At 46.3% G+C, this 27,129-nt stretch overlaps 1 protein-coding gene across 1 annotated transcript in view; it reads left to right on the top strand.

Moving 5' to 3' along the window:
- Positions 1-4,744: 4,744 nt before the first annotated feature.
- The window catches only part of C7H8orf90 (chromosome 7 C8orf90 homolog), a 51,130-nt gene continuing 28,745 nt past the window's right edge, over positions 4,745-27,129 (top strand). Inside the window, exons 1-2 of the mRNA XM_085614818.1 lie at positions 4,745-4,883; positions 7,622-7,800. Coding sequence (XP_085470944.1) covers positions 4,745-4,883; positions 7,622-7,800 — 318 coding nt within the window. The remainder of the gene's footprint in view (positions 4,884-7,621; positions 7,801-27,129) is intronic.

Genomic DNA, 27,129 nt, shown 5'->3' with positions numbered 1-27,129 from the left:
ACGTTAAGTATGTGAAACCCACTGCGCCTGGCACAATTCTTAAAACCAGGTTAGTGTGGTTATCACGCGTCAGTAAGTATTTTGAAGCAAGAAGATCGGCTTGCAATGATTGCAATATAGCTGAATGCTCTGGCAGCCAACATGATTTGGAAAAAGTAGGTTGTACCAAGGCATAAAGCGGCTTGATACGCTGGACATAATCAGGAATGTACGTTCAACCGAAAATCAGAAAACCCAGCAGAGATTGTAATTTCTTCAGTGTCGTAGGAGGACGTAGGCATGCGCATTTCTCTAGGAAGTGCAGAGCCAATCCTCGACCTTCATTGTTGAGTTCGTATCCCAAGAACAACACTGTATATTCCGCAATGTGAGACTTCGCAAAGTTAAATTTGTAACCGAAGTCCGCAAACAAAACAATAATGCGATCAACGCGACGGAGATGCGGTCCCAACTCGTCATCAGTGAGATAAATATCATCCATATACGAATACGCATCAGGGTCTAAGCTCTCCAACAGAGAGACAACGCGAGCGGCGAAGACACCAGGGCTGTTTTTATAGCCCATCGGTAATCTTTTGAAATGTTTTTGTTTGCCACCCGAGGTAAATGCCGTCCACTCACTACTGAGAGAGGACAGGTTATGGCTGTAAAAGCCGTTCGAAATGTCAAGTGTGGTTTTAAACCGTTTTCTCACGAGACTATCGACGAGAGCCGAACTGTGGGTATTCTGTACTGCGCATGTCCGGCAATGAGAGTTTAAATGCCGGTAATCAGAAACCAGGCGGTACGACCCATCAGGCTTCGTCACAGTGAATAAAGGATTATTCATTGGTGACACACATGTTTCAATCACACCTTGATATTCCAATTGTTCAAGGATAGCCGCGACGTGAGGTCTTGCTTCGCGACGCATGAGATATTGGGGTTGTGGCTGGGGCGTGGACCGCAACGGAATTTCATGGCTGGGGGATAATTTATCCCAGCCTACCTGATTACGATACAGCGCAGGTGCAAGCACCAGAGCCCACTCCTCTGCAAACTTTTTAGCTTGGTCCTTCGGCACTGTGTGCGCAAAGGGCAGGAGGATTACCTCCTCCCCTCTAGGAGCATCTAAAACGAAAGCCACGGGCCAATCTGCCTTTGCCAACAGAATATCATATGATGTGGTCAGATGATCCCAAAAAATCCCCTTAATCGTGCGTTATATGTCACCTTCAATTCAAAGGACTATGTTATATAGTCTGTCAGGGGGAGCCACTCTAGTGTCAGCAGTTTCTACAGTTATGAACGTATCAGTTGCTGTCGCCACCAGACATGGACGCAGTGCTTGTCGCACTACTGTAACTTCTGCCGCGCTGTCGAGCAGCGTTAGTGCCCATGTCAGGTTCTGAAGCTGCGTCCGCACCATCTGTGGCATACCTCGCTGTTAGTGCAGCAACTTTCTTCTTCTGAAACAGGGGTCGTTGACGTGCAGACTCGTCCTGCTTGCCTTTGCCATCAGTCTGGCGGGGTTGCTCACAACTTTGGGCACCCCTTCCTTTCCCACGGTCTCCGCCACCGGATTGTAAAGCCGATGTTTCCTGTGAAGAACGAGGAGAGCGTTGTTCAGAAACCTGAAATCTGTGACTTAATACGAGATCGATCGCGCAGATCATATGTGCGTTCGCTCGACGACTGTACGGGCGAGGCAGGACGAGACCCCTGTTTCTGTTGCTTCTTCCCCTGTTTCTTCACTCGCCAACTTTCTTTAGGAAAAGTTGGGCGTTCGTCTTTAGTTGACGAGCTCACCTTAGTTTGCTGTACAATATCAGGAATTATTACGACTGGTTTAACACCCAATGCACTACGGCCCACTTGCCTGCAGGCTTGCGCAATTATTTTTGCGAACTCCTTGGGCTTGTCGAGTTCATCCACGCTATCCAACTTATTTAGTACTTGGAACTGCATGGCATTGCCTTTGAGGTTGCCCATTACCATGGAAGCCACCACATCGAACACTCCGACAAGCCTCATTCCTAATTCAGCAGCAGCCTCCGCAACGTGATTCTCTTGAACACGTTTGATGACGGAGGGTAGTACAGACATAGACGGAGTGCCGAAGCACTTCGAGTAGGTCGCGGCAAAGACCTTGCCCCAGTTTGTGCAATCGGCCATATCTGGGACAAAGTCTTTCGGCAAACTAATGGTGAGAATCCTGTGTTTCTCCACAGGAGTGGTATGCGGAAAAACCGCCTCCAGTTGGTCAAATTTCTCAGCAAGCCGAAAAGGAAAATCATCCTTATTTTAGGGGCGCTTGCCCATCACCGAATTAACCATAACAGGACTAATAACCACTGCATGGTGGTCCGTTGGTTGTCCCGCAACAGCAGGTGCCCCCACCTGCACATTGCGTGACACGTACTGCACTAAAGCCCTTTGAACTGTAATCAGGGCTGTGTGTAGTACCCGCAACTCAGCCACCGCCACTGTGAGATAGCGGGGATGAGGCGTAAAGCCGGCCAGCACCGGCCATGTGGCCCCTGAAATAGACAACGGGCCCATTCTCGCCGGTGCAACCGCATGGGGAAGGGCACCATTAAACCAAATGGTATGCTGCCAGGCAGAGATTGGAATTTCTTGTGTCCTATACGGGGTATAGACCGCGGGTAGCTGTGTGGGTGTAAAGGAGTGAAACGTATCATCGTCGTCCACCGCCGCAAAAGTCACCCAAGAGTAAAACAACTCATACGGGTAAGACGTATCAGCGCTCACCACAAAAATAACAGCCATCCCATCATCTGGCACCCCATACGTCGTCAAATGACGGCGTAGAGGTGCACGACTATGCGCGGCTATGTCAATCGCCATTAGGACACACTAAAGAGTATCAACGATATCAACAGTAGCACTGGGGTTCAGTAAAAAATAACCTTTTTAATGATCAAGCTTGAAAGAACCTATTAGTCAAAACACAGGTAGGTTAAACCGTCACTCCCGTCAACCGGAAACTAGAGTGAGGGTGTTGTGGACTAATATAAGCACTACTAAGGCGTTTCAAATCAATAGACCAAACGTTAGGTGCGCCATGTTGCAGGGATTCTGCTTATGCACAGAACTATGCACAGAAAACCAGGACCTCAGTGAATTGTGGTGTACCAAAAACTCACCTCAGAACCCAGAACCCCTTATCCGACCAGCATCAGTGTCCCATTCGTTATCCGAGTTTTATCTCGGCGGTCCCAATGTATAGACAACCCAGAACAAGCGACTTAGGGTATTCTCAGGAATGGTGGGAATCAGAAATACCTGTTCGTAATTATTCTCATATCAGTCCACAACAGAATAAACAGAGACACGGTAAAGTTTAAAGAGTTTATTTTATAAACCTTGTGTCCTAAGATGCAGTACTTTGGCTAACATTAGCAGACAAATGATTAAGAACAAAACCATCAGCATAGTTACAATACCATAGAAAATGAAAGGAGTAATCATGCTAAAATGACAGTGGATATCAGCCACCTTTTTTTCGCTAATAAACTAATATTATTATTATTAGACTAATAAAAGGTCTCTAGGCTTGACTGGGGAACCCCATACCGTAAAGATCAGCTTAGTGAAATCACATCACAGGATCAGCTAGACTCTGCTCCTGGGAAAGCTCTTCTTCCGAATGTAATGAAAAACATGCAACACTGCAATATTAAAAGCACCCGACTTTCAGGTATTTGCAGCTGCGTGCGTGTTATGGCTAAATAGTGGGCCGATCAACCTGAATCCAACAACATGCACCGTCTAGCGACCCAGACTGTTTCTTTACACGATGTTCAGACCAAGGTCGCTACTCACTGTTCGAGATGTGAACAACAGACAGTTCTCATGTGAAGCAAAGTCGAGCAAGCATTTCTCAATTAATAACATGTGACTACAGTGTCGTGTGCAAAAGCAGCAAAAGCGGCAAGATGGCTTTCTAACATCTAACGCGGTTGTACTAACTTAGCATTGTACGTATATAGATAACAATCTTCACTACACCATCACATACGACAAAAGGGTACTCCTAGCGAAGACCTTAGAAATGAGATTGGACAAGGTTTTTGGGGGAACTGATACCTTCAAAGGGCTGAATTTTGCAGTGACTGTTTCTCTGGGTTATGGTAATACCAAAGCATAAAATGACACGCGCTTCCTGGTACTAACTACAGGTTACCAAAGAAAGATTTGCTAGTAGTGACCACTTTTATGCTCTAACTAAAGGAAAAATAGTTACTGTAAGTTGTCAAATAAAAGGGTTTCAATATTGTGCTGTGAGAAACTTTCTTGCCACCTTCAACTTTTCAATATGGGATAAGTTAAATGCCTACAGGAGGCCAGTCCAATCACCTTTAAAGCATTTTTTAATCCCCCCCGGATGAGACAAAGCCTTTATATAGCATAAAAGACAAACAGAAGGCTTTCAAACTGAACCTTCTTAGTAAAACTACCCAATGAAAAATGGTCTCATGAGAAGATACATGGCCACGTTTTTTCAAATCCAGGACAAGGCGCGCAGCAGTATCTTGAAGCAGCTGAAATCTTTTGAACATTTTGGCAGATTCTAAATTGAAGAAAATATCACAAGTAATGTAAGTCAGCTGCCAGAGCAGCATTAATCATAGCGTTCTATCAGTAAGAAGAGGTAGAATTTATTTGAGAACCATCAAAAGCGAGAGCATGGCACTGACTGTGTAGAGTTAAAGAGAGCAAAGACTCAAAACAGACCCTCAAAATGCTCAAAGAATCATCTCAGGTGCAGAACGGACCAGTGAAAGAAGACCAGAAACACAATGTCCAAACACAAGCCAAAACTAATAAAGCCACCACCTCTAACTTGTCGAAACTGAGTTTTATAGAACTAGCCGACAGAGGTGAGTCTGAAAGCAAAAATATTAATCTACCACCCCAGCTCACGAAACTGTTGACAGATGGCCTAGGTAATCAATCAATCAATCAGGGAATTGTAAGCGCGCTACTCACCCGTGAGGGTCTCAAGGTGCTGAGGGGGGTGTCCACAGAATTGTTTAGCCAAAGAGCCAGGTCTTGAAGGTCTTCCTGAAGGTGTTCAGGGCGGGGGGCACGTCTGATGTCTGATGTCTGCTGGTAGCTCGTTCCAGGTCTTGGCTGCAATGTGGAAGAAGGATCTTCCGCCTGCTCTTGCTCGGTGGATGCGCAGGATTTCGGCCTGTGCGAGGTTGGAAGATAAGAGGTTTCTTTTGGGTACGTGGAAGTTGATTCTGTCGTTGAGGTATTTGGGTCCCTTGTTGTGTAGGCATTTGTAGGGGCAAGTGAGGATTTTGAAAGTGACTCTTTTCTCCATGGGGAGCCAGTGGAGACTTAGTAGGTGTTGACTGATGTGTTCGTGTCGGGGGATGCCGAGGACGAGTCTGGCGGCAGTGTTCTGTATTGTCTGGAGTTTGCGGAGTAGGGACTTGTTTATGCCGGCGTAGAGTGCGTTTCCATAGTCCAGTCTGCTGGTGATGACTGCGAGGGTGACTGTCTTCCTTGACTCAGGGGGTATCCACTTGAAGGTCTTGCGGAGGATGCGGAGGGTGTTGAAGCAGCTGGAGGTGACAGAGTTTTGACCTGATGGTTCATGCTGAGTGATGAGTTGAGTACGATGCCGAGGTTCTTGGTGTGGTCTGAGGGGGTAGGTGGGCTTCCGAGGGCAGTCAGCCACCAGGTGCTGTCCCATGCAGAAGGGGTGGTACCGAGGACGAGGACTTCTGTCTTCTCTGCGTTGAGCTTCAGGCAGCTGTTGGTCATCCAGACTGCGATGTCTTGCATTCCTTTCTGGAAGTTGAGTTCGGCAGTGGTGGGGTCTTTGGTGAGGGAGAGGATAAGCTAGGTGTCGTCGGTGTAGGATACGATGTTGAGGCTGTGTTGTCGGATGATGGCTGCGAGGGGGGCCATGTAGATGATGAAGATGGTGGGGCTCAGGGATGAGCCCTGTGGGACTCTGCAGGTGATTTTTGTGGGGTCGGAGAGGCTGTTCCTTGTATGCCTGCATCGTGTAGTCTGGCGACCAGTGTGCGGTGGGAGACTGTGTCGAAGGCCGCTGATAGGTCAAGTAGGATGAGGGCTGAAGAGTGGCCTTGGTCCAGGAGGGTGCGGATGTCATCTGTGGTGGCGAGTAGGGCGGTCTCTGTTCTGTGGTTGCTTTGGAATCCGGATTGGGAAGGGTCGAGGACGGCATTCTCTTCAATGAATCGTGTCAGTTTCCTGTTGACTGTTTTCTCTGCAACTTTGGCTGCGAAGGGGAGGAGCGAGATGGGCTGATAGTTCTTGGGGTCGGTGGGGTCAGCTGTGGGCTTCTTGAGCAGAGGTCTGACTTCTGCACGCTTCCAGTTGTCTGGGAAGGTGCCTGTTTTGAAGGTGGTGTTGATGGTGCGTTGTAGTTTGGGTGTGATGGCAGTCGCGGCTCTGTGGTAGATGTGAGGGGGGCAGGGGTCGGTGGGGGCTCCCGAGTGGATGCTTTTCATGGTCGAGGTGGTGTCTTCGGCCGTGATCGGTGTCCAGTTGGAGATGGTCAGCTGGCTGGTGTTTCACGGGGGCGGGGGGCCATCTGTGGCACCTGGTGGATGGTCGATGAAGTTGTCGTAGAGGTTTTTGATCTTGAGATGGAAATAGGTTCCAAGCTTGTCACAGAGGTCTTGGGATGGGGTGATGTCTGTGGCTTTGCTGCGTGGGTTGGTGTATTCTTGAATGACACTGAAAAGTTCCTTGGAGTTGGTGGAGTTGGCCAGGATTTTATTGTGGATGAAGTTCCTCTTGGTGGCTCTGATCTGGTTATGGTAGTCCGTCATGGTGTCCTTGTAGGTGGTGTGGTTTTCGGTTGTCTTGGTGTTTCTCCAGTCCTTCTCCAGGTGTCTGCAGGTGCGTATGGCTTCTTGGAGAGCGGTGGTGAACCAGGCGGCTTTCCTGGGTCGTTGTCTGGTGGGGTTGTATAGCGGGGGCAAGCTCGTCGGAGATCCAGGTGTGGAGTTCTCTGACTGCGTCGGGTGCCCAGGTGTGGTTGTTTTGGGTGAGGGTGGAGTTAAGTTGCTCGTCGGTAACCTTGCTCCAGTTCCTTCGTGGTGGGCGTGGGGCTGGTTTGGGTGCCTTGGGTTTGATGATGGCGAAGTGTACGCAGTAGTGGTCGGTCCATGGCGGCTGCGTTGTGTGGCTGAATTGGATGCTGTTTCCTGCCGCAAAGATGGGGTCGAGGGTGTGTCCTGTTCTGTGGGTCGGTGTGTTGATGAGTTTTTTAAGTCCGATGCTGGCGAGGTTGTCACGAAGAATAGTGGAGTTGGGGTTTCTGGGGTTGTCGAGGTGGAAGTTCAGGTCTCTAATGAGTATGTCGCTGACAATAACATCTCCCAGGCCCTTGTCCTACTAGATCTCTCGGCGGCTTTCAACACGGTCGATCATACCATCCTGATCGACCGTGTCCACAATGCCGGCATTCAGGGAGTGGCCCTTGACTGGCTTAGATCTTTCCTTCACCAGCGATCACAGTCCGTTCATCTTTCCACTCTGTCCGCACCCTACACATCCCTTCCCTGCGGAGTCCCAAAAGGCTCTGCACTTTCCCCGCTTCTTTTTAATTTGTATCTCCAACCCCTTTTAGCCTCCCTTCGCAACTTCCCGGTCACCATCTTTAATTACGCGGACGACCTTCAGTTAATTTTTCCCATAGACTCCCTTCCTTCCTCCCGTTTTAACTTCCAGACCACCATGTTGACCATCGCGGAGTGGATGTACCACAGCCACTTAAAGCTGAACCCTACCAAAACTGAGCTCGTCTTGGTAGGAGGCCCCAATCACCCATGGAATTCCACCTTCTGGCCAACATCTCTGGGGACAGCACCCACTCCCGTGCGCTCAGTCAAAAGCCTGGGTGTGATCATTTCTGAAGATCTTTCGATGAAACCGCAAATCAACTCGGTCACCTCAGCCTGTTTTTTCCACCTCAGGCGGATCCGCAAGATCAGCAGGTTTCTCACCAAAGAAGCCCTGACCCAAGTTGTCATTGCACTCATCACCTCCAGGCTCGACTATGCCAACATGCTGTACGCGGGTATCCCTGCATGCTTCCTTCACCGACTACAGCTGGTGCAGAATCAAGCTGCCCGCCTGATTTTCCACCAGCCTAAACATCAGCACGTCACTCCCCTCCTCCATAGTCTGCATTGGCTCCCTATTTCCAAACGTTGCATCCACAAACTGGCATGTTCCACCTTCAAGGCCCTCTCGAATGCAGCCCCCGCGTTCATCTCTTCAGGATTGATTCGTTACATCCCTTTTAGAGCTCTCCGATCAGCTTCTCTTAATCTCCTTGAGGTCCCCAAATTTAAAAGGAAAAAGCACGGTGGCTTAAGCTTTTCTGTCCAGGCTTCTTCCACCTGGAACTCTCTGCCACCTTCACTCCGTCTTTGCCCAAAGTACAACTGTTTTCGCAGACTTTTAAAGACCCTGCTTTTTCACTCCGCATATGACTAACCCTCTCATCCTGGATCACGTTACCTATCAATGAGCGCCAAGAAACCTATGGTGATAGCGCGCGGTACAAATATTTTTTTAACATAACATAACGTATGTAGTTTGTTGAGGCGATGGCGTGGGGTGCGATGAAGTCGGTGATGGTGGTGGCGAAGGGTGTTCGGGGGCCAGGAGGGTCTGTAGAAGAGGGTTCCTCGGAGTGTGGCTTTGGGAGTGGTCTGGATCTGGAAGTGCAGGTGTTCGGCGGAGGGGAAGGCTTCACTGGAGGTGGTGAGGCGGAGGGTGCTCTTGTGGGCGATGGCGAGGCCCCCTCCTGGGTGGTTGGGGCGGTCTTTCCTCTGGATTTGTATCCTTCTGGGATAGCGGTGCTGATGTCGGGGGCGGAGGATGGGTTGGTCCAGGTCTCTGTGAAGAAGGCGATGTCGAGGGAGAGAGAGTCGAGTAGGTTACAGATTTCCATGGCGTGTTTGTGTTGGAGCGTATATTGAGGAGGGTGCATTTTAGGGTGTCGCCGGTGCTGACATCGGCGGTGTTAGAGGCCGGGGTGGCGGTGAGGGTCTGGTGGCAGTGGAGGCAGGAGAACTGGCCGTGGGTCATGTTCAGCGACGACTGTTTGCATACTCTAAGTCTTCCAAGGTTGAGTGCGAGGAGGGTGGTGGTGACGTAGCGATGGGTAGTGGGAGGTCCAGGGTTGCTGGCGCTGGCCGCGGTCGGGTCGCGGTCGGGCGCAGACGGGCTTGCCTTTGGTGAGCCTTCGACACGCCATCGGCGTGACCGCGCAGTGGCCGCCATTAAGTAGGGGAGGTGGGAGGGAGCAGAGAGTGGGAGGTGGGAGCGGGGGAATTCTGGGGGGGAGGAGCCGCAGGGGCAGCAGTGGCAAAAGGCGAAAGGAACAGGCAGGCACGAGAAAATAAAAACAGTGGTGGAATTAGAGCAAGACACAGATGGGCACAATAACAGTGGCACAACAGGGAAAAATTAAGAAAAAAAACGGCTTAGAAAGGTTACGGTGGTTGCAGGCAGTCTGGTCCCAGTTGGAGCGGGCAGCAGGCGCAGGAGCGGACAGCAGCCTCGAACCTCCCAAGGAGGAGGTCAGGGTCTGGAGGCAAGAGACGGCACAGCAGAGCTGCGGGAAGAGAGTGGACCTAGACCGAGGTAAGATCAGCATACTTAGAGAACTTAAAATAGAAGGCGCAAAACAGAAAAGTTGTACAATACAGAACTGGTTGAAGAGGCCTTCAGCAAATGGAAGGAAGAGGTGAATGGGGAAGAGATGTTGCATTGATCCTGTCTGATGGAAAAGAGGCTGTTCAACCCCTAGGGACAAATCCTGCTTCATAAAACCAACACCCCCTTGTAAGTACAGCCCGAAATGTAAGATGGAAAGCGCAATAAATTCAACAGTAACAGGACCCTCATAATGCTGACATCCAGGGCACAAGACAGACTTTGGGACTTGGATAGATCAGAAGCCCACTTGGACAGGGACAGGACTTCTAGATATGCAGCTGCTGAATGAGGGATTTTTTAAAGGGCTTAGCAGGAGCAATGAAGACATTGTCTCTAAATCCATTAGGATAGAAGTACCAGCTGAAGGCTTCTTGAGCAAAAGAGATACAGTAGATGCTCTAAACACTGCTGGTAGATTCCCTGTTAAAATGGAAACTGTTCAAGATATAACACAGTGACTATGGGACACAAAAAAGTGTTGGAATGCTATCTAGAGGGATTGCCAGTGGTTAGACTATTTGCAAATATTCCTCCCATCACCCTGTGTGTGTTTTTTGGGACACAAAAGCCAGCTTCTTATGATGATTGGCCGGGCACAGGTCCAAAGTAGGTCTAGCATTAAGAGTGTTAGGTGCTTCTTTGATTTCATACATTTTCCAGGAAGCAAAGACACAGAGTTTGGATGAACCCTTCAGACTGGGGATCTTGTCCTTTAGGACCTGACCTTAAGGTTGTATATCAGAATATCGAGGGAAAAAGACACAAAAATATTGTAGCCTAAATGTAGATTACACTATTATTGTCAGGGTCTCTATATTACAGTAAGTACAGAAGAAATATTCTTAACTTCATATCACATATCTTGAAGAGATATATACTGTCAAGGCACATATACTGAGAGCTTAGAATAGTAAGCCTATACTTACTGTTAGACCTGACACCCTTAGGGTGGTCTTCCACCCAAGCATTTGCCTACCTCCTTCACATTTAGGACCTCGTTTTTGCTGGTTTTACTACTCTGAACACTTTACCACTGATAACCAGTGCTAAGATGCTAGTGGTCTCTCCCCTAAACATGGTAATATTGGCTCATCCCCATCGGCCATATTTTAATTTACGTATAAGTCCCTAGTAAAGTGCACTACTTGTGCCCAGGGCCTGTAAATTTAATGTTTTCTAGTGGGCTTACAACACTTATTGTGCCACCCACTTAGCATGACTCAGGCCTACCATTGCAGAGCCTGTGTGCCATTTACACTGCCATTTTAAACTAGCAAGATAAGCCACTTGCCAGGCCCAAACCTTTCCTTTTTCTACATATACATCACCCCTAATGTAAGCCCTGGGTAACCCACAGGGCAGGGTGCAATATATTTAAAAGGCAGGGCATGTACTTTTACGTTTTAGATGTCCTGGTAGAGAAAAACTCTCAAATTGGTTTTTCACTACTGCAAGTCCTATCTTTTCCATAGGATAAGATTGGGATTAGCTTATTACATTTTTTTAAGTGTAGTTCCCAAATGATGAGAGATAAGTTGGTGTCTCTGGGATCCCAGTTTAAAATCATAACCCACCTCCGGCTGACCCAGGACCATTTCGCCTTCAGGAAACAACTCAAGACCTGGCTGTTCGAGCAGTAGCGACCCCCCCCCCAGCGCCTTGAGACCCTTACGGGTGAGTAGCGCACTCTACAAATTCCTTGATTGATTGATTGATTGGTGAAGTCAGATTTTAAATTGCAATTCTGAAAATGCCATTTTTAGAAAGCTGTACCAAACAAAGTTGTTGGGCTCAGATAGTCAGTAAGGCGGAGCCACCTAAAAGTCACACAAATGCCAAAACTGACTCGACCTTTTTAGTTCAAAGTAATCCGTGGATGCTATATTCAATAAAAGCGATCACCATTTATTCTTTTTTGAAACATCATTAATTTGCTTTTGTTGTTTGTCACACACAGAAGACCAAATAACACATTGAATCATAAATGTTCTTCCATCTGAAGGTCAAGTCAGTTTTGACATTTGTGTGTTTGCATGATTTTTAGAAAGTTCGCATTTTCTTACTTTAGCCATTTGATACCTGCTGCCTGTCTCTGATACACATCTGGGGAGGATGACATCTGTAATTTGTGTGTACCCCCCACAGCCACACACAATAGGAGCTTAGGTGTGACTTGTTGGACCATCCAGGGTGGATGGGAGGAAGGAGTTGGACCCAGCCTCACTTACACCTGAATAGGCTGTGTCTTGTCCCCACACAGAGGGGCACATACCTCCCTATAGTGCGTCTGGACCCATGGCAGGAAGGGAGGACCTCTGTGCACTTCAAACATCTGTCTTTGAAGTCTCCCCCACTTCAAAGGCAAACCTGGGTATAAGTACTGGACCTCTGGCACATCACTTCAGTGCATAGTATCCGTTTCAAATTCCTTCATTTATTCTTACGTAGAGATCATAAATGTGCACAGTGCAGTCATCATAGCAAGTTTATAATAAAAATATAAAAAATGTGCACCAATATTTGTAGAAACAGATGACATTTTTATACAGAGAGGCATCCTTATCCTAATACAAAGGCAATATCTCAAGCTACTACCTCATCAATACATTCCCTTGTGTGTTCAGCTCAACAAATAACAAAGTGCAAAATACAAGTCATCACTTATGCACAGAACATATTATAATATAAAGACTAATTTAAACACTAGTATAAAAGCAATGATGAGATATGTCACATGAAACAGTTTACAATAAACTGTTGGTGAAGTGTATTTAACAAAATATATAGCTGCCTTTAGGCTCATCACCCCTCCATAGTTTTCCTGCTGTTTATAGACATTTTAGGAAAGCAGCAAACACTTAAACAGGTATGATGATCAGCTAATGTCTGGAGATATACAAGAGCCGTGTGGCACTTTTTAGAAGTCAGAGATTTCATATGGTGCTTAAGACAAAGTTGGAAAGATTCACGATAAAATTTACAAAAGAACATAAAATGCAGCAGGCAATGTTCTGCAGTCCCATCACAGGGACAAGGGGGCAAATACTATGACACACCTTTCCACCCTCTGAAAAGCACACTAGACGCCACACAGTGCCTGACCTAAATCTAAAAAGGAGTTACCATTCCCAGTGAGTAAGCTCCAGAGTTTGAAAAAAAGGTAAATCTCCTGTTGATAGTGAGATAAAATAAATACAAGTAGAGTGTATACTGAAAGCTGCCTCTGTTCTTTGGGAGGAAATTAACTCAACATAGAAGGATTTGACCAGCCTTTTGTCAGACTTACGAAAGGTCTTGGGTGAAGTTAACTTTTCCAAAATACCAATTTCGGCGAGAGACTAATTAACATAATTCAGCCAGGGAATGTATAAACTCTCGCCCTGGCTAAGACAGTCTTAAATAACATCTCTATTTAAACTTGCCTTACTATTCGCCAAAACACTCACCCAAAGCAGAAGGGGTGCCAGTTTACAAGAGTCTGTAACATATTCCAGGTTGAGTTCAGAATGTAAAATATACGTAGAACTAAATGCTGGAACATTAGGCAACCGCCTACCAATTATATTTTTCCTCTACCTATATACGGGAAACATTATGGTACCCCCTACCCATGCACCATGGGTTGTTGTAGGGACACACTGTAACCTATAAATCTTAAGATAGGGAGCAATAGTACCCCTTCCATCCTTCTGGATGAGGTTGAACAAGGCATTAGCCACCCTCCTCAACTTGGAGCATGCTGTGTTCACTTGTGGTTACCATGAAATACTCACATCAATCAATCAATCAATCAATCAATCAGGAGTTTGTAAAGCACAGCTACTCACCCGTGAGGGTCTCAAGGCACATTAAATGTGAGGCCCAGGTAGCAAAAGTTCTGAACAGTGCACTGATGTCCCTCTTGAAATTTTAGGGATGCCAAACATTTCCTACCAGGCCTGCAGGACATTATATGGGATTTCCCAAAATTAGTCATCATATCAAGATTAGTCATAAATGCCACAAAGGAATCTACCAGTGTACGCAGAGCACAGGGCGTGGTTGCCATTAACACTACGTCATCGGTATATAGTAATGCCGGAACAGGGCAATTGGCAATTTTAGGCACGTCCTGGTAGTGATGGAAAATCGGGTGCTAAGTTCATTGATGTAAATAATAAAAAGCAGGGGTGCCATGACAAACCCCAGGCGCACCCCTCTAGCTAGAGGGGAAGACATCAGATAATTTTCCTGCCTGACCGTATGACACCCGAGCCCCCAGATTCTTATGCAGAGAGTGTAGAAAATTAACTAGGCAAACATCCACCCCAAGGTTAATTAAAATCATCCACAGTTTGCTCCCGTTCACATTGTTGAATGCAGAAGACAGGTCCATAAAGGCGAGGTAGAGTGGGTAGCGCCTGGCAAAGTTATACTTGCTCACAATCAAATGTAAGTTCAGACACTGTACCAAGCCCAGGACGAAATCCATACTGGCATAGAGATAGAATGTTATTATCACTTGCCCAGGTCTGCAGAGGACTGAAGTTAACTCTCCCAAAACTTTTATGGTACTATCGATAAGGGAAACTAGTCTGTCTATAGTATTTGGGGGAATTTCTATCACCTTTTTTGGAGATTGGTACTATAGTTGAAAGCCTCCAAGACTCCAGCATCAAATTACACAAAGACTTATTGAATAGATTAGTGAGTAATGGTCCCCACAAGCCCAAGTTACATTTATATAGGTCCAAGGGGTTCCCGTCAGGCCTCGGAGCTTACCCAATAGAACCAAGCCTAATTGCATCCTCCACATCTTGAAGGGTAACCTGGAAAAGAGAGGCGTGCACTAGAAGTTCACGAAGCCTGGCAATACACATCTTATCTTCGGTTAGATGGTACATGGAGCTAAAGTGCTTCACCCACTCCTCCCCCGAGATGTTACATATCAAGAGTGGATTGGGGAATGAATACCACTGTCGCAGCCTACTGATGATATCCCAGAAAACCTTACTACTGTTATGGGCAGCTGCATGCTCAAGAGTTTCCCAATCACTTTTGTACAGGGAGCATTTGTGTTCCTGTGGGCACATTTGTAGTCTAACCTAGCCCCCTGGTCCATCCCAGCATCCCTAAGGGCCCCCAATACTGCCTTCCTCAAACAGCAATTAGCCGCAGAGCACTGAACATCAAACCAGAGTAGGAACTTCAGCACAGAAACAACTGGTTTCAACAAGTGAGTTTTAATACGGATACACAGGAGTTGATATTAGGCAGCAAGGGCTTCCCCCGAGTCTTCGCCTGAACACCCCAAAAACACTGACAAATTATTTTTTAGAAGCAGACCCAGTGTGGCATTGGAATCATTAAGGCGCCAGACTAGTCTGAGCCCATCCCTAGTTGTTTAATTCCATTGTGAACTAATGGTGCTCTATCCATATGCAGTGGTAAAATACACTCGATCATAAGAGCATTATGATCTCCCCACTGGGTTTCTAATACTGCGCCATTGGAACACCACTGCAGAAGATGCTTAGAGAAACATATATAGTCTATGTTCGAAGACCTTCCTACGCTTCTCTAGGTTGGTTTACTTGGTCCTAGGCCCTGAAAAACGTTGATAGTATCTACTAAGTCTAGAGAGGCAATGGAATTCCTCAGCTCCATCTCCCTAGCTGTCCAAGGTGCCCTATCAGCAGCTGAGCTTAGACAACCTAATTCTATAGGGTCTTTGCCAAGCTTAGTGTTAAAGTCTCCACAATATAGGAGACAAGGTAGGAGTCTTTTGCAAGGACCCAGTGTTTCCAAGACCATAATAATAGTAAAACAAGGTCTTCAGACACGACCACTTCAGTACACTTCTGGACCTGTGAAGACTCTGCCAGGAAGACGGACTGCTGTGCTGCTGAAGGATTGCCACTCTGCTGAATGGCTGCTTTGCTGGACTCCTGCCTTGGTGTGCTGCCTTCCGTTCCCCTGCCGGGGTGAAAAAGGACTGGACCTGCATCACTTGAACCCAGAGTGACTCCAGAGTGACTCCAAGGGCTTCCTGGCATGCCTTCTGATCTGAAGTCTAAGCGGCATATAGGACTTCCAACTCCTATGCTGCTGCACCTGGACCTGCCCATCTGTGATTCTACCCTACCAAATGGTGCCACCCTAGTACTGGACACTTGTAAGTGAGGCCTAAAGTGCTTGCTCCAGCGAAACCATGTATCTGCTCTCATACCAAGGCATCAGCATGGTTGCATGAATGGGAACCAGCACATGGCCACTGATGGTGTGATCTGTGTTGCAGGGGTCCTAAATGATTCATCGCTGCCTTTGCACCGATCGGAGACTCCGCTCTGCCTTTGGGACCTACACTGAGCGGTGCTCTTGTCTTCACATCTCCATTGACAGTGACCTCGACTGCGCTGAGGACTCCACATCTTAGTCCCTGCACCCATCGGAGGCGATGCATCATTGTTGCTGCGTGTATCTGGACAGCCCTTCGCCACCACTGCGAGGATCGACATCAACTGCATTCCGCATCTTCTTTGACGTCGGCGCAACCCAGATCAAGGTACTTTTGTTCAGTGGCCTCACTAGGTCCTTGTATCCAGCCTGCACTCCATCTTGGTTGGCCTCAACTTATGACTTTAGCCCGATCCGGCACAACCAGATATCCCAAGTAAGCCTTTATTGCTTCTAAGCGGTATTTTACCATTTATTCTTTAAAAATTAATATCTCAAGTTCTACTTATTGGATTTTTGACATTTTGGTCTTGCTTATTTATTAAAATAATTTATATTTTTCTAACCTGGTGTGAAATATTTTTGTGTGCTGTTTTCATTCGTTTACTGTTTGAAGTGTTGCACAAACACCTTACACATTACCTCCAAGTTAAGCCGGACTGCTCTGTGTGAAGCTACCAGAGGGTGAGCACATGTTAATTTAGGAATTGCCTGCTTCTTACCCTGACTAGGACTGTGGTTGCTGCTTGACTAGGGCCCATACCCCAGTTAACCAACACTAGCACTTACCTATATATAGTTACCTTGGCAACATTTTTCTATATATTTAGTCCATGATATTTTTGACCCACAACATACCCATATAGGTTAGTGGAAAGTTTACACGATCCAACCCATTGGTGTAGCAAGGACTCCAATGGTGCCGTTGCAAGCAAGAAGCATTTGCAAAGTAAATAGGTCTAAACTGCGTCGTCAGGTATATATCTAACATATTGGCTTTGCTTTGGCCATAATGTGCTAACTTGTGCATGTTTAGTCCAGCAGGTGCATTGTCACTAGGGCTCACACTCTGATTACCTGCTGAGTTGCAGTTGGTTGTGATGGATGGGGCCGTCCTCTTATTTATAGAGCAGGCACGACATCAAGGCATCCAAGCTTGTCATCCCTCCAAAGACATTTGTCAAAATCTCCAATCAAAAAACACCTTGGTGAAGGTGGATCTCAAAACACTTCAAAAATAGAAGCTCCCTGACAATATATAACCCGAACGATATGGCTGAACATCTGGCAGGAAGCTGGGGTTCCCACCTGATCAGTATTGTACTGGACTGAGTGGATGCCAATATAAATTAATCTTTTCTGGAAAATAATTAAAATCAAGTAGTTTCTCCCCTTTTTAAAACATAAACGTATAGAAACAAATACAAGATAACAACAAACAGTAGAATTGCAATGATGCCTAGATTGTTCCTAAATGATTTTGGAAGCAACTGGAAGCTAGATTACTGTGTGAAAACAAGAATTTGGCGAAGACATTAGGTCTGTCATCGGCTGACAGCCTTCTCACAGCGGCGGCTCCTTCGATAAGGCGGGGGAGCACTGCCCCACTGCTCTTTGAGCAGTGCAAAAAGGAAAAATAAAATAACAACACAATGTTATTATAATTTTATTTTTCCATACTGAGGCAGTTTAAAGGGGGGCTGTCATCAGTCAGCAAGGGGAGGAGTTTTTGTTTGGTGTACCTAAGTGTCTTGGGCCGGCCAGTCATGCTCACTTAACATGTTCTCCACCTGGCTGTATTGAAAAGCCTGGGGGGGGAGAACATGCACAGGCTCTCAGTCCCTCTCTGAGCACCGAACCAGGGCGCTCAGACCAATCACGACGCTGCTGTCATGCTGGTGACAGCAGCGTTGTGATTGAGTTAGGGGAGCCTGTGTGCGTCCCTACGTCAATTGAACAACAGAAGAGGACAGAGGAGAGGCAGCAGCTGGCAGCCAGGTAAGTGATTTTTTTTAACGTTCTACCCCCTGCCCCACCCGTACTATTCCGTGGTAGCCGCCAATGAATTCTTATTTTGTTCTGCCATGGTTAGCGCAAAAACTGTATTGTTGGGGAAGCAGCCAGGCTTTCATCAATCTAAAAAACATCATTGGCTAAAAGCCTAAATATTTTTAGGTTTAAAAAAACACACTCAATATCATAGTAGTACCTGAAACAGAAGGGGACTACTTTGTGTGTGTATGTGCTCTTTGTGAAATGGCAGCATGCAGAAACTCAAAGTGAAGCCAGCCATTATCTGAAGTGAGCTGACCCATTGCCACAGGACGCTTGCTGTAGTGCAGGGCTCTCCAACCTTTTCTACAGAGAGAGCTACTTCTTACCAATGGAAATCCTCCAGCTACTTATAACAGAGATTTGATTAGGGTACATAAAGGCCTAAATGTTGCCCCAGAGTACCCAAGGCCTGCTACAAACAGCACACTGCATTAATGGCATAAAATCTGTATTAGGAAAGGTTTACATTCAGAGTCCACAAGGACCAGTAATAGTATTGTTTATGAATCAGCACTTTGAGATGAGAATATTCGTGGGGCTTGTTGTTTGTTTCTTTACCATACTAGCACAGAAACATTTCCATTACCTAAACAAGACCCTAAAGTCCATTTGTGTTCATTGACAGAAACAGACTCTGCCTTAATAGCTGAAGATTAAGATTAACATATCCTGGTGGCAGGAGTGGTTTGAGGATTATTGGCAAGGTGGGCACTAGAGTTCTTGCTGCCCTCTGGGACAATGCCCATGGTCACACCTCCCCTTTCCTGGTACGCCCCCACACGCAAACAAATCAGAAATTATTTTTTTTACTTATTCATTGCACCCCTAATTTGGACCATGACCAATAATACATTTTTCAAGGTAAGTGCACACTTTATAGCTCTCTACAATAAATATATATCGCTAACCTTTGAGGAGTTAGGTAAGCCCTGTGGATGGAAAAAAAATGATTCCTCCTTAGCCAGGCAGTCTTAACCGTGAGGATACTTGCCAAAAATCTTCCCAGGAGACTTCCTGTATGCAAGCACCCCATAGTTCTTCTGGTGGTCTGAACTCTCCATCTATTTTTTCTTCGATCTCCCAATACCACCTGGAGACTTCCTTTTTTTCCCTGGCGTTTTTTCCACCATTTGTTTTTCCAAGGAGTTGCACCCACCCAATGGACCCTTCAACTTCTTCTGCGCCCAACTCTTCACCTGGATATATTTGCATCTGGAGAGTTCTCCTTTCAGAGTGGCCTGTAGTGTTGACCATGTATGAATTATGCCCTCTTGTGCGTGATCTCCCGAAAACACTAAGCCCCACTTTCCTCATTGGCTGTGCTAACTTGTCTTTCATACAATCCGGTGTAGAGGGGCGAGACTGGAATAATAGCTAAGTCCCATCAACTTTCCGATACTGGCCCAAGTTCTAGCTGCTGCCTGTAACACCTTTAGTCTTACTTTTTTAAAGAACTTGGGATCCCGGTATTTAAACATGAATCCCTCTTTGCGCAATTTAGCCCCTGCAACGTAGCTGAAAACAAGGAGCCTACGCCAGAGTCGTCAGGAGAACTTAACAGCATTTTAGAGTGAGTTCGCTGGAATGACCATGCGTAATACTGTAAATCTGGAAGGGATAACCCCCCCTTCTCCCTTCTCCGTTTTAGCTTCTTCCAAGAGATTCTAATCCCCTTATAGGCCCAGATAAAGGAATTTATGGCCTGCTGGAGTTTATCAATTAGGGTCTTTTCGATATGAAGAGGGATAGTATTAAAGATGAAAGTGATTTTTGGTAAGATTATCATTTTAATCAAATTTACCCTCCCAAAAATCGACAAAGGGTGGTGAACCCAGATCTTCATAAGCCTCAGGCACTCATTTGTAATGCTAGACATGTTGACTCTGGCGATTTCTTTCACTCTCATGTACTATTTTCACCACCAGATAGCTCATCTCCTTTGAAGTTTGGTATTGAGTTGCCTCTAAATTCCAAGTCATAACCTCGTCTTCCCTGCGTTGACCTCCGGTGAAATGCAAGAAGTGTGGACTAGGGAGAGCTTCTGATATCCACATGTTTCAGGAATGTCCAGAAATGTTGGCGTTTTGGACGAAGGTCGGTACAACTATCTGTGCTATTCTGGGGGCTCAAGTTAAGGTAAGGCTCTCTATGATTAGCTTCGGAATCTCTAGCCAAGTTACAGGCCCAGCGAGAGCCTTTCTCTTCTATGCAATACTACTAGCAAGAAGAGAAATCTGTCGCAGATGGGTGGACAGCTGGCCTCCCCAACACTCAGACTGGTTGGAATCTGTCATATCAACATCAAAGATGGACCTGAGGGGGAAGCAATAAAAGAGGAAGACAGCTCTCTGGGATCCTCTATTAAGATGGGCGGACTCGGATGCTAGGCAGTAAAACAGGGCCCCCCACCTCCAGATATGATCAAAAAAATCTGCCCTATGATCATAACCTCTGGATCTCTCTAGACTGCGATGGGCCCCTCCCAGTTTTGACATCATGAGACATCTAAACAGTCACCGGTGTATATCTGATGAAATTTGGAGAGTGACCTTTTCCCATTAGAGGGGTGATACCTTCCAATACGTAGGTCTACCCGCAGGAAGGGAGGTCGCAAGTCCGTCCTTACCTGCTCCCAGGGTCTGATGGGTACCAACGTTTGGAGCGGCTATTGCGGTCTGAGGTGAATGAGGACAAAGAAAAGCTTTTAAGAAATATATCTGGCTGAAATCACTGCAGGATGCTGTAGAAAGCTAAACACCATTGAAGAAAGGAGAGTAAGAAAGAAAGAGAAAGGTAAAACATAGAGAAATAAAAGAAGGGATGAAGAAAGAGGGAGGGACCAAGAATGGAAGCTCTGGAATGAAGGATAAGGGATAAAGGAGGGTAGGTTGGAGGGATATAGGAGCAAGGAAGGAATATAGGAAGGTAGGAAATGAGAAACATAGAAATGATAAAAAAAGTACAATGGTATATTTGGGAAAACATGTTCACTGGGTTCCCTGCTTTAGCTGTGCCTTAGTTCGTAGGTCACTGTGGTTATCTCTTCTTCCTGTAACCAACCAAGTCAGTGAGCAAGCTTCCCCCTTGCACAGTATATCAATCTCTCAACGAACATCAGAAGTTAAGCTTAAGCCATCTAAGTCCATACCCACTGAAACATAAAACCCAGCCACAGGTACCAATGAAACCAAATTACTGTTAACACCAGAGTACGTCTCTCAAGGTCCGCATGACATATTAAACCGCGGGGACATAGTCCGGCTTTTCAAATCGAATCCGGACCTGTGCAAGCTGGAATCAAAAGATATACTCGCCATCGAATTTAAACCCAGTATTGGCCCCCAAACTCTAATTGCACTAGCATCTAAAGCCACAAGGGAACTGGTTCAATCTAAAGCTGACCAATTAAAAAACTGGGGAATAATTATAGCAACGCCCCGAGTTCCCCGATACCCTTCAATACTCGTACCTAGCCAGGCCCCAGCTTCAAGTATAAGCCATACCCCTTTTCCATTCTAAAGTCAGCCAGAAGCCGCTCTCCAGTCGGAAATGACGAGTGCAGTGAAGTACAGCAAACCATCAGAAGTGCAGACTGGTCATGGCTGCCAGCAGCCCTATCCCAAAGTAGGATCAACTGTAATAACTTGGAACACTGTCTAATAATCTGCTCCTGGAATATAAACGGTCTTTTGTTGAAACTGCAATATCCAAACACACATTATCCTTCTCCAGGAAACCTAGGTACCAACTTGCAACCCAATCGAAGGGTACCTGGAATTTATATCGCCCGCCACAAGACAGAGCAAGTTCGGCAGATTGTGCGGTGGGCTGTCTATCTACGCGGCTACTAGACTGTCAGCACGTATCAAACAGCTAAAATTTGAAGTTGACTGGGTCGCTGGCATTTTGGTCAAAAATTTCACATCAGGGTGCAAGCTACTACTGCTATATGTTTACATTTCTCCATGCACCAGTGAGAAAAATCTAAACTGGACAGCCTGTTCGAAATTTTATGCAACATCTTAAGCACATATGGCAGAGTACCATGTTTAATCTCTGGAGACTTTAATACCAATCTCTTTCATAACCAGTTTGAAGATTTAGGGATCATCCTTCCAGTGGTCCCCTCACATCTTGCCACTCAAACATTACCACTAGGACTCAGATCGTCTAAATTGGGCGCATATGCTGTCCTTCAATTCAGCAGAATAGGCTATATAGTAATAAACGGTCGCTCATCCACAGATATCCCCCCGGCCTGGACAATAACTAACAGCCGAACCCATTCATTTTTGGACTTTACATTAGGAAACAGTGAAATGCTCACCTTAATTGAGTGCCATTACATCGCAGCACAGGGGGAAAGTGACCATCGACCTCAAATAATAACATTATCTCTCAACATGCCTCACCATCGGGCACTCGCCCACACGACATCAGACAGCCAGTCGGAGAACCTAAGGCGAATGAAATGGTCGTCCAGCATTGTCCCCACTGTTATGGGGAAATGCGGTGCCTTTTTACGTTTACAATCCGAAAAAGATGTGCCTATCATCGACGGCTGGGAAGCGCTTGTGATCAGTTTATTAAATGAATTTCCATCTAAAACTTACCCCCAGCAAGACCCACCAAAACTTCGCATTTCATCTGCAACAAAAATGTCAAAATCACAAAGAAACACTGCTCTACGCCGGGCCAGAAAAAGCCCGGGAAACGTAATTTTATTCAACCGCTGCTCAAAATGCTTTTAAGGCATCCGTGCACAAAGAGAAACAATCAGCGTCAGATCAGTTCTGGTTGAAGTTATTCCACGCCAGCAAAATGTCTAACACAAAGTTATTCTGGTCCCTTGTGAACAGAGGCCCATTAGGAGGCAGAGGACACAGCAGCGCAAACATAAGTGCTGACGACTGGACTGAGTTTCTATCCAATCACTTCAGTGAATATTTAAGCAGGACAGAGCACCCCAGCTCCCATTCGACATCCAAATCTTGGCCACCATTCACTGAAGGCCCCTGCACAGGCAACACCGGGTCCACTACCATAGTTGAAGGCGCCCTGGATGCAACAATAATAGAGAGAAAGGAGCCACGAAACGATATAACCCCAGAGACGCTGACGACACACGGAGTTTTAATAAACACTATCGCCCGGATAATTAGGAAAGGCAGGTCAGACGGAGCCCCTGGCCCCAACGGACTACCTCAGGGCTTGTTCAAGTCAGACGAAACGTTGTGGTCAGATCTCCTCGCACCACTGTTTTTACATTACAGGCTCAATGACCACATCCCGGATTCCTGGAAAGGCGCTATCATTCATCCTATTTACAAAAATGGTGAAATGACCCAAAAAATTATTGAATGATAGCCCTTCTTGATATCGAATCCAAATACTACGGCAGCATTTTACTAGAAGAACTGTCAACCTGGGCCGAATCAACACAGCGTCTCCCCTACAACCAGACCGGCTTCGTAGCTAATTCAGGCACAACCAGCAACCTATTGACATTAACTGTTTTGATGGAGAAGGCAGAGGTTCGTCGTATGCTGCTTCATCGACTTCAAGGCGGGTTTTGACCGGGTGCCACGCGGCTGCCTATGGCAAAAATTAGATCACTGGGGTATACCCCCGCCCTCTTACAAGCCATAATCCAACTCCACACACAGACCTGGATAAGAATAAAGCTGGGCGATGGGTCCCATGTGTCAAAAAAGATTGAAACAGGAAACGGTGTTAAACAAGGCTGCGACTTGGCGCCAATTCTTTTTAACCTGCTCATCTCGGACCTCTCCCCCATACTTGACAAGGTTAACTCCCATCCGCCTCAACTGGACGGAACCCCCATCAGCAACTTGTTATATGCTGACAATCTTGTGTTACTGAGCCACACAAAGGTAGGCCTGCAGAGGCTTCTCGACAAACTCCTTCCCTACACACTTGACAATGCTCTCGAATTGAATCTGTCAAAAACAAAAATAATTAATTTCAGCAAACAGAAGTAGAGGAACAGCCGGTGATTTTTCAACAATAAAAGCATCGATACAGTGCCACACTATAAATATTTGGGAATTTTCCTTGACTCCAGAGGTTCCTTCACCAAACAAAAAGATGCCATCAAGGCTAAACACTGTCGCTTGAGGTTGTGTCAGCCAAACTCTCAAAACATCTACAGGGCCAAGCCTAACTCCACTGCTCTAGGTGATGAAGGCCAAGATCACCATTTCCCTATCATATGGACACGAGATTATGTTGAGCTCAACAAACATCTTATTAAATAAATCAACCACCAGAATCTTTAAGCGAGCATGGAGCCTGCCGAGGTCTTCATCTCCGGCACAAGTCAGATTAAAACTCTGCCTGCTAGATCACAATGGCGTCGAGGCCGGCGCTTTTATCCAGTTCTGCAATAGACTGCGCAACTTTCGGGATGGCAGTCTTGAGACCAAACTCTGAATTGAAATATCGACCAGCGCATTCAGCCAAAAATATCGGCACCACTCGGCCCACTCCCTACAGTTACTCGGAGTCACGGAATAGTGGGGAACAAATCCATCACAACAGACATTGAAGACCGTAATTAAGTGAAGTGTTCGACTCTGGTCTTTCCACTCCAACAGGGTAAAATTATCCAGAAGGAATCATGCCTGGGCTGTTGTCTCCGATTACAAACTGGGGGTTGACTCATCCTACATATCAAGCACATAGTCACTCTTTTGGAAGGTTAAGTTCATGGCCCTAAGGCTAGGCGAGTGGCCCTTTTTAAAGTATTTGCCACAATGACGACGCTCCAGTCTCAATATCGAATGCAGGGAATGCGGCTACCACTCCGAAAGCATGGAGCACATAGCCTGCACATGCTCAGCTCTGCTTAACGACAGAAGGAGTTTACTGCAAGAGGAGTGGAACAAACTAGGTGTGCGCACATGTCTCCACGCTATAATAGCGGCTATGAACCAAGAAAACATAAAGCTGAACATTCGGTTCACCAAATTTGTCATCAGAGCTGCTAAAATGCTGGGGAAAGAGAAAGCAGCAAATCTTCTGCTGGTTGGCCTTGCCACTTCTTTATAATAGAAACTCTAGCGGCCGCAGGCCCCCTTCAGCGAGGCCTACCTGGACACAGTCTTCAGTATTTTAAAACTAGCTGTCATATTTATTTGTCCCTTCTTTTAGACTTTCTTAAAACCATTCCGTGACTGTTATGTTATCCAATGACCTTGATCCATAACAGACAAATTAATATTCAGACAATTTTTAATTTCAACCCATTTTTATCGCAAGATTACTGCACTGTTTTTGCACCAACCGGGGTCCTTTTCAGTTTCTTTAAAAAAATTTTTTAGATGTATTCATGAGTCACACGGTTTTAACATTTTGTTATGTTTTTTAGCAATCAAACAATAAATTTGAATTTAGATGCTCTTTAATGTCAATTACACAGGGTGAAAATAGGAGGAACACTGACCAACACACTCTGCTTTTGATCCCTGATTACACAACCACATAAAGATCAGAGCCTTCTTTGGCTGATACAAAAAGGAAGGTCAATAGGTGACTTTACTTACTTTGTCTCATGGCCTTCGCGCCTGTAATAGAAGGTTTGACTTCGAGTCTCCAAGCCACTTTACATTTAATAATGGCCTGTATGAAAGTGTTATTAATTTTTCAATTTGTTGATGTCCAGTATTGGGGAAGGATTCTAGATTTGAAAGTCGAGTGCCACCCAGAAATTGAGCATGATCTATTCATTCTTTCCCTTGAAAGATGTACCACTTTAAAATGTTCGCACTCTGTTTTTTAATACAGTAAGTTATTGGTAGGGACTAATCACATGAAATTTCAGTTTGGAGAATTTCAAATCTAGTTCTACTATTCTATTGTTAACAATTGTTTCAATATGTAGTCATTGATTTATGGGCGTCAAGAGTAAGCGCATCATACTCAATGGTGTCATGTGGCTGGGTAGCTTTATTCCACCAACGACCTCATTTTAAAACTATGACCTATCTGGTTATGTATACAATTATGAAGCAGAAGCACTATCACTACAGGTCCTGAGGAATGCAGCAACACCTCATTTGAGGTTTATTGGCTGAAACATGTTGACCTACCCTGGTAATACAACTCAGCAGGTTTAATCTTTCCTGCAGTGTCCTTCAACTTAATCCTGACCCAGGACGCACGAATACAGGTGTTTGCGTACCCTGTAGTCATTTATAACCATCACACCTTTTCTTTGTATGCCCTGCTTAGCTCACTACCCTATGCTCATTAAAGAGTATTTATAATACCTCTGAAAACATCTGCTGTGCTCCGATCTCTCAGTGAGGGAATTGTAGCCCGGAGTGTGACTCAGCAACTATTTACCCGGCTGCTGGCTAAAAAGCAGAGGTTATGTATTATTTGGCCGGCAACCATGGAAATATGCTCGCTCCTTCTTACAATACAGCCGGTGTTATTATTCCTACCTGTGGCGCTTTCCAGGGAGCTGGCGAGTCCTTAGCTGCTGTCCTTCTCCTCCCGCTGTCGCTGTGGGATTGGCGGCGACCGCTGTGTGGAGGCTTCGCTGAACTACGGTGCCCAGGCTCCCTTGCACCAACTTCCGGAGGCGGACACCCTGCATTTCGCGCCCGTAGGCGCTTTAAAAATAACTCTGCCCCCGGCTGAGCGGGTTTCTATGCTCGCTCCTTCTTACAATACAGCCGGTGTTATTATTCCTACCTGTGGCGCTTTCCAGGGAGCTGGCGAGTCCTTAGCTGCTGTCCTTCTCCTCCCGCTGTCGCTGTGGGATTGGCGGCGACCGCTGTGTGGAGGCTTCGCTGAACTACGGTGCCCAGGCTCCCTTGCACCAACTTCCGGAGGCGGACACCCTGCATTTCGCGCCCGTAGGCGCTTTAAAAATAACTCTGCCCCCGGCTGAGCGGGTTTCTATGCTCGCTCCTTCTTACAATACAGCCGGTGTTATTATTCCTACCTGTGGCGCTTTCCAGGGAGCTGGCGAGTCCTTAGCTGCTGTCCTTCTCCTCCCGCTGTCGCTGTGGGATTGGCGGCGACCGCTGTGTGGAGGCTTCGCTGAACTACGGTGCCCAGGCTCCCTTGCACCAACTTCCGGAGGCGGACACCCTGCATTTCGCG

The sequence above is a fragment of the Triturus cristatus genome, chromosome 7 (assembly GCF_964204655.1).
Source record: "Triturus cristatus chromosome 7, aTriCri1.1, whole genome shotgun sequence".
Lineage (NCBI taxonomy): Eukaryota > Metazoa > Chordata > Amphibia > Caudata > Salamandridae > Triturus > Triturus cristatus.
Note: the sequence above shows the minus strand (reverse complement) of the source record. Positions and strands in the feature narration are given on the sequence as shown.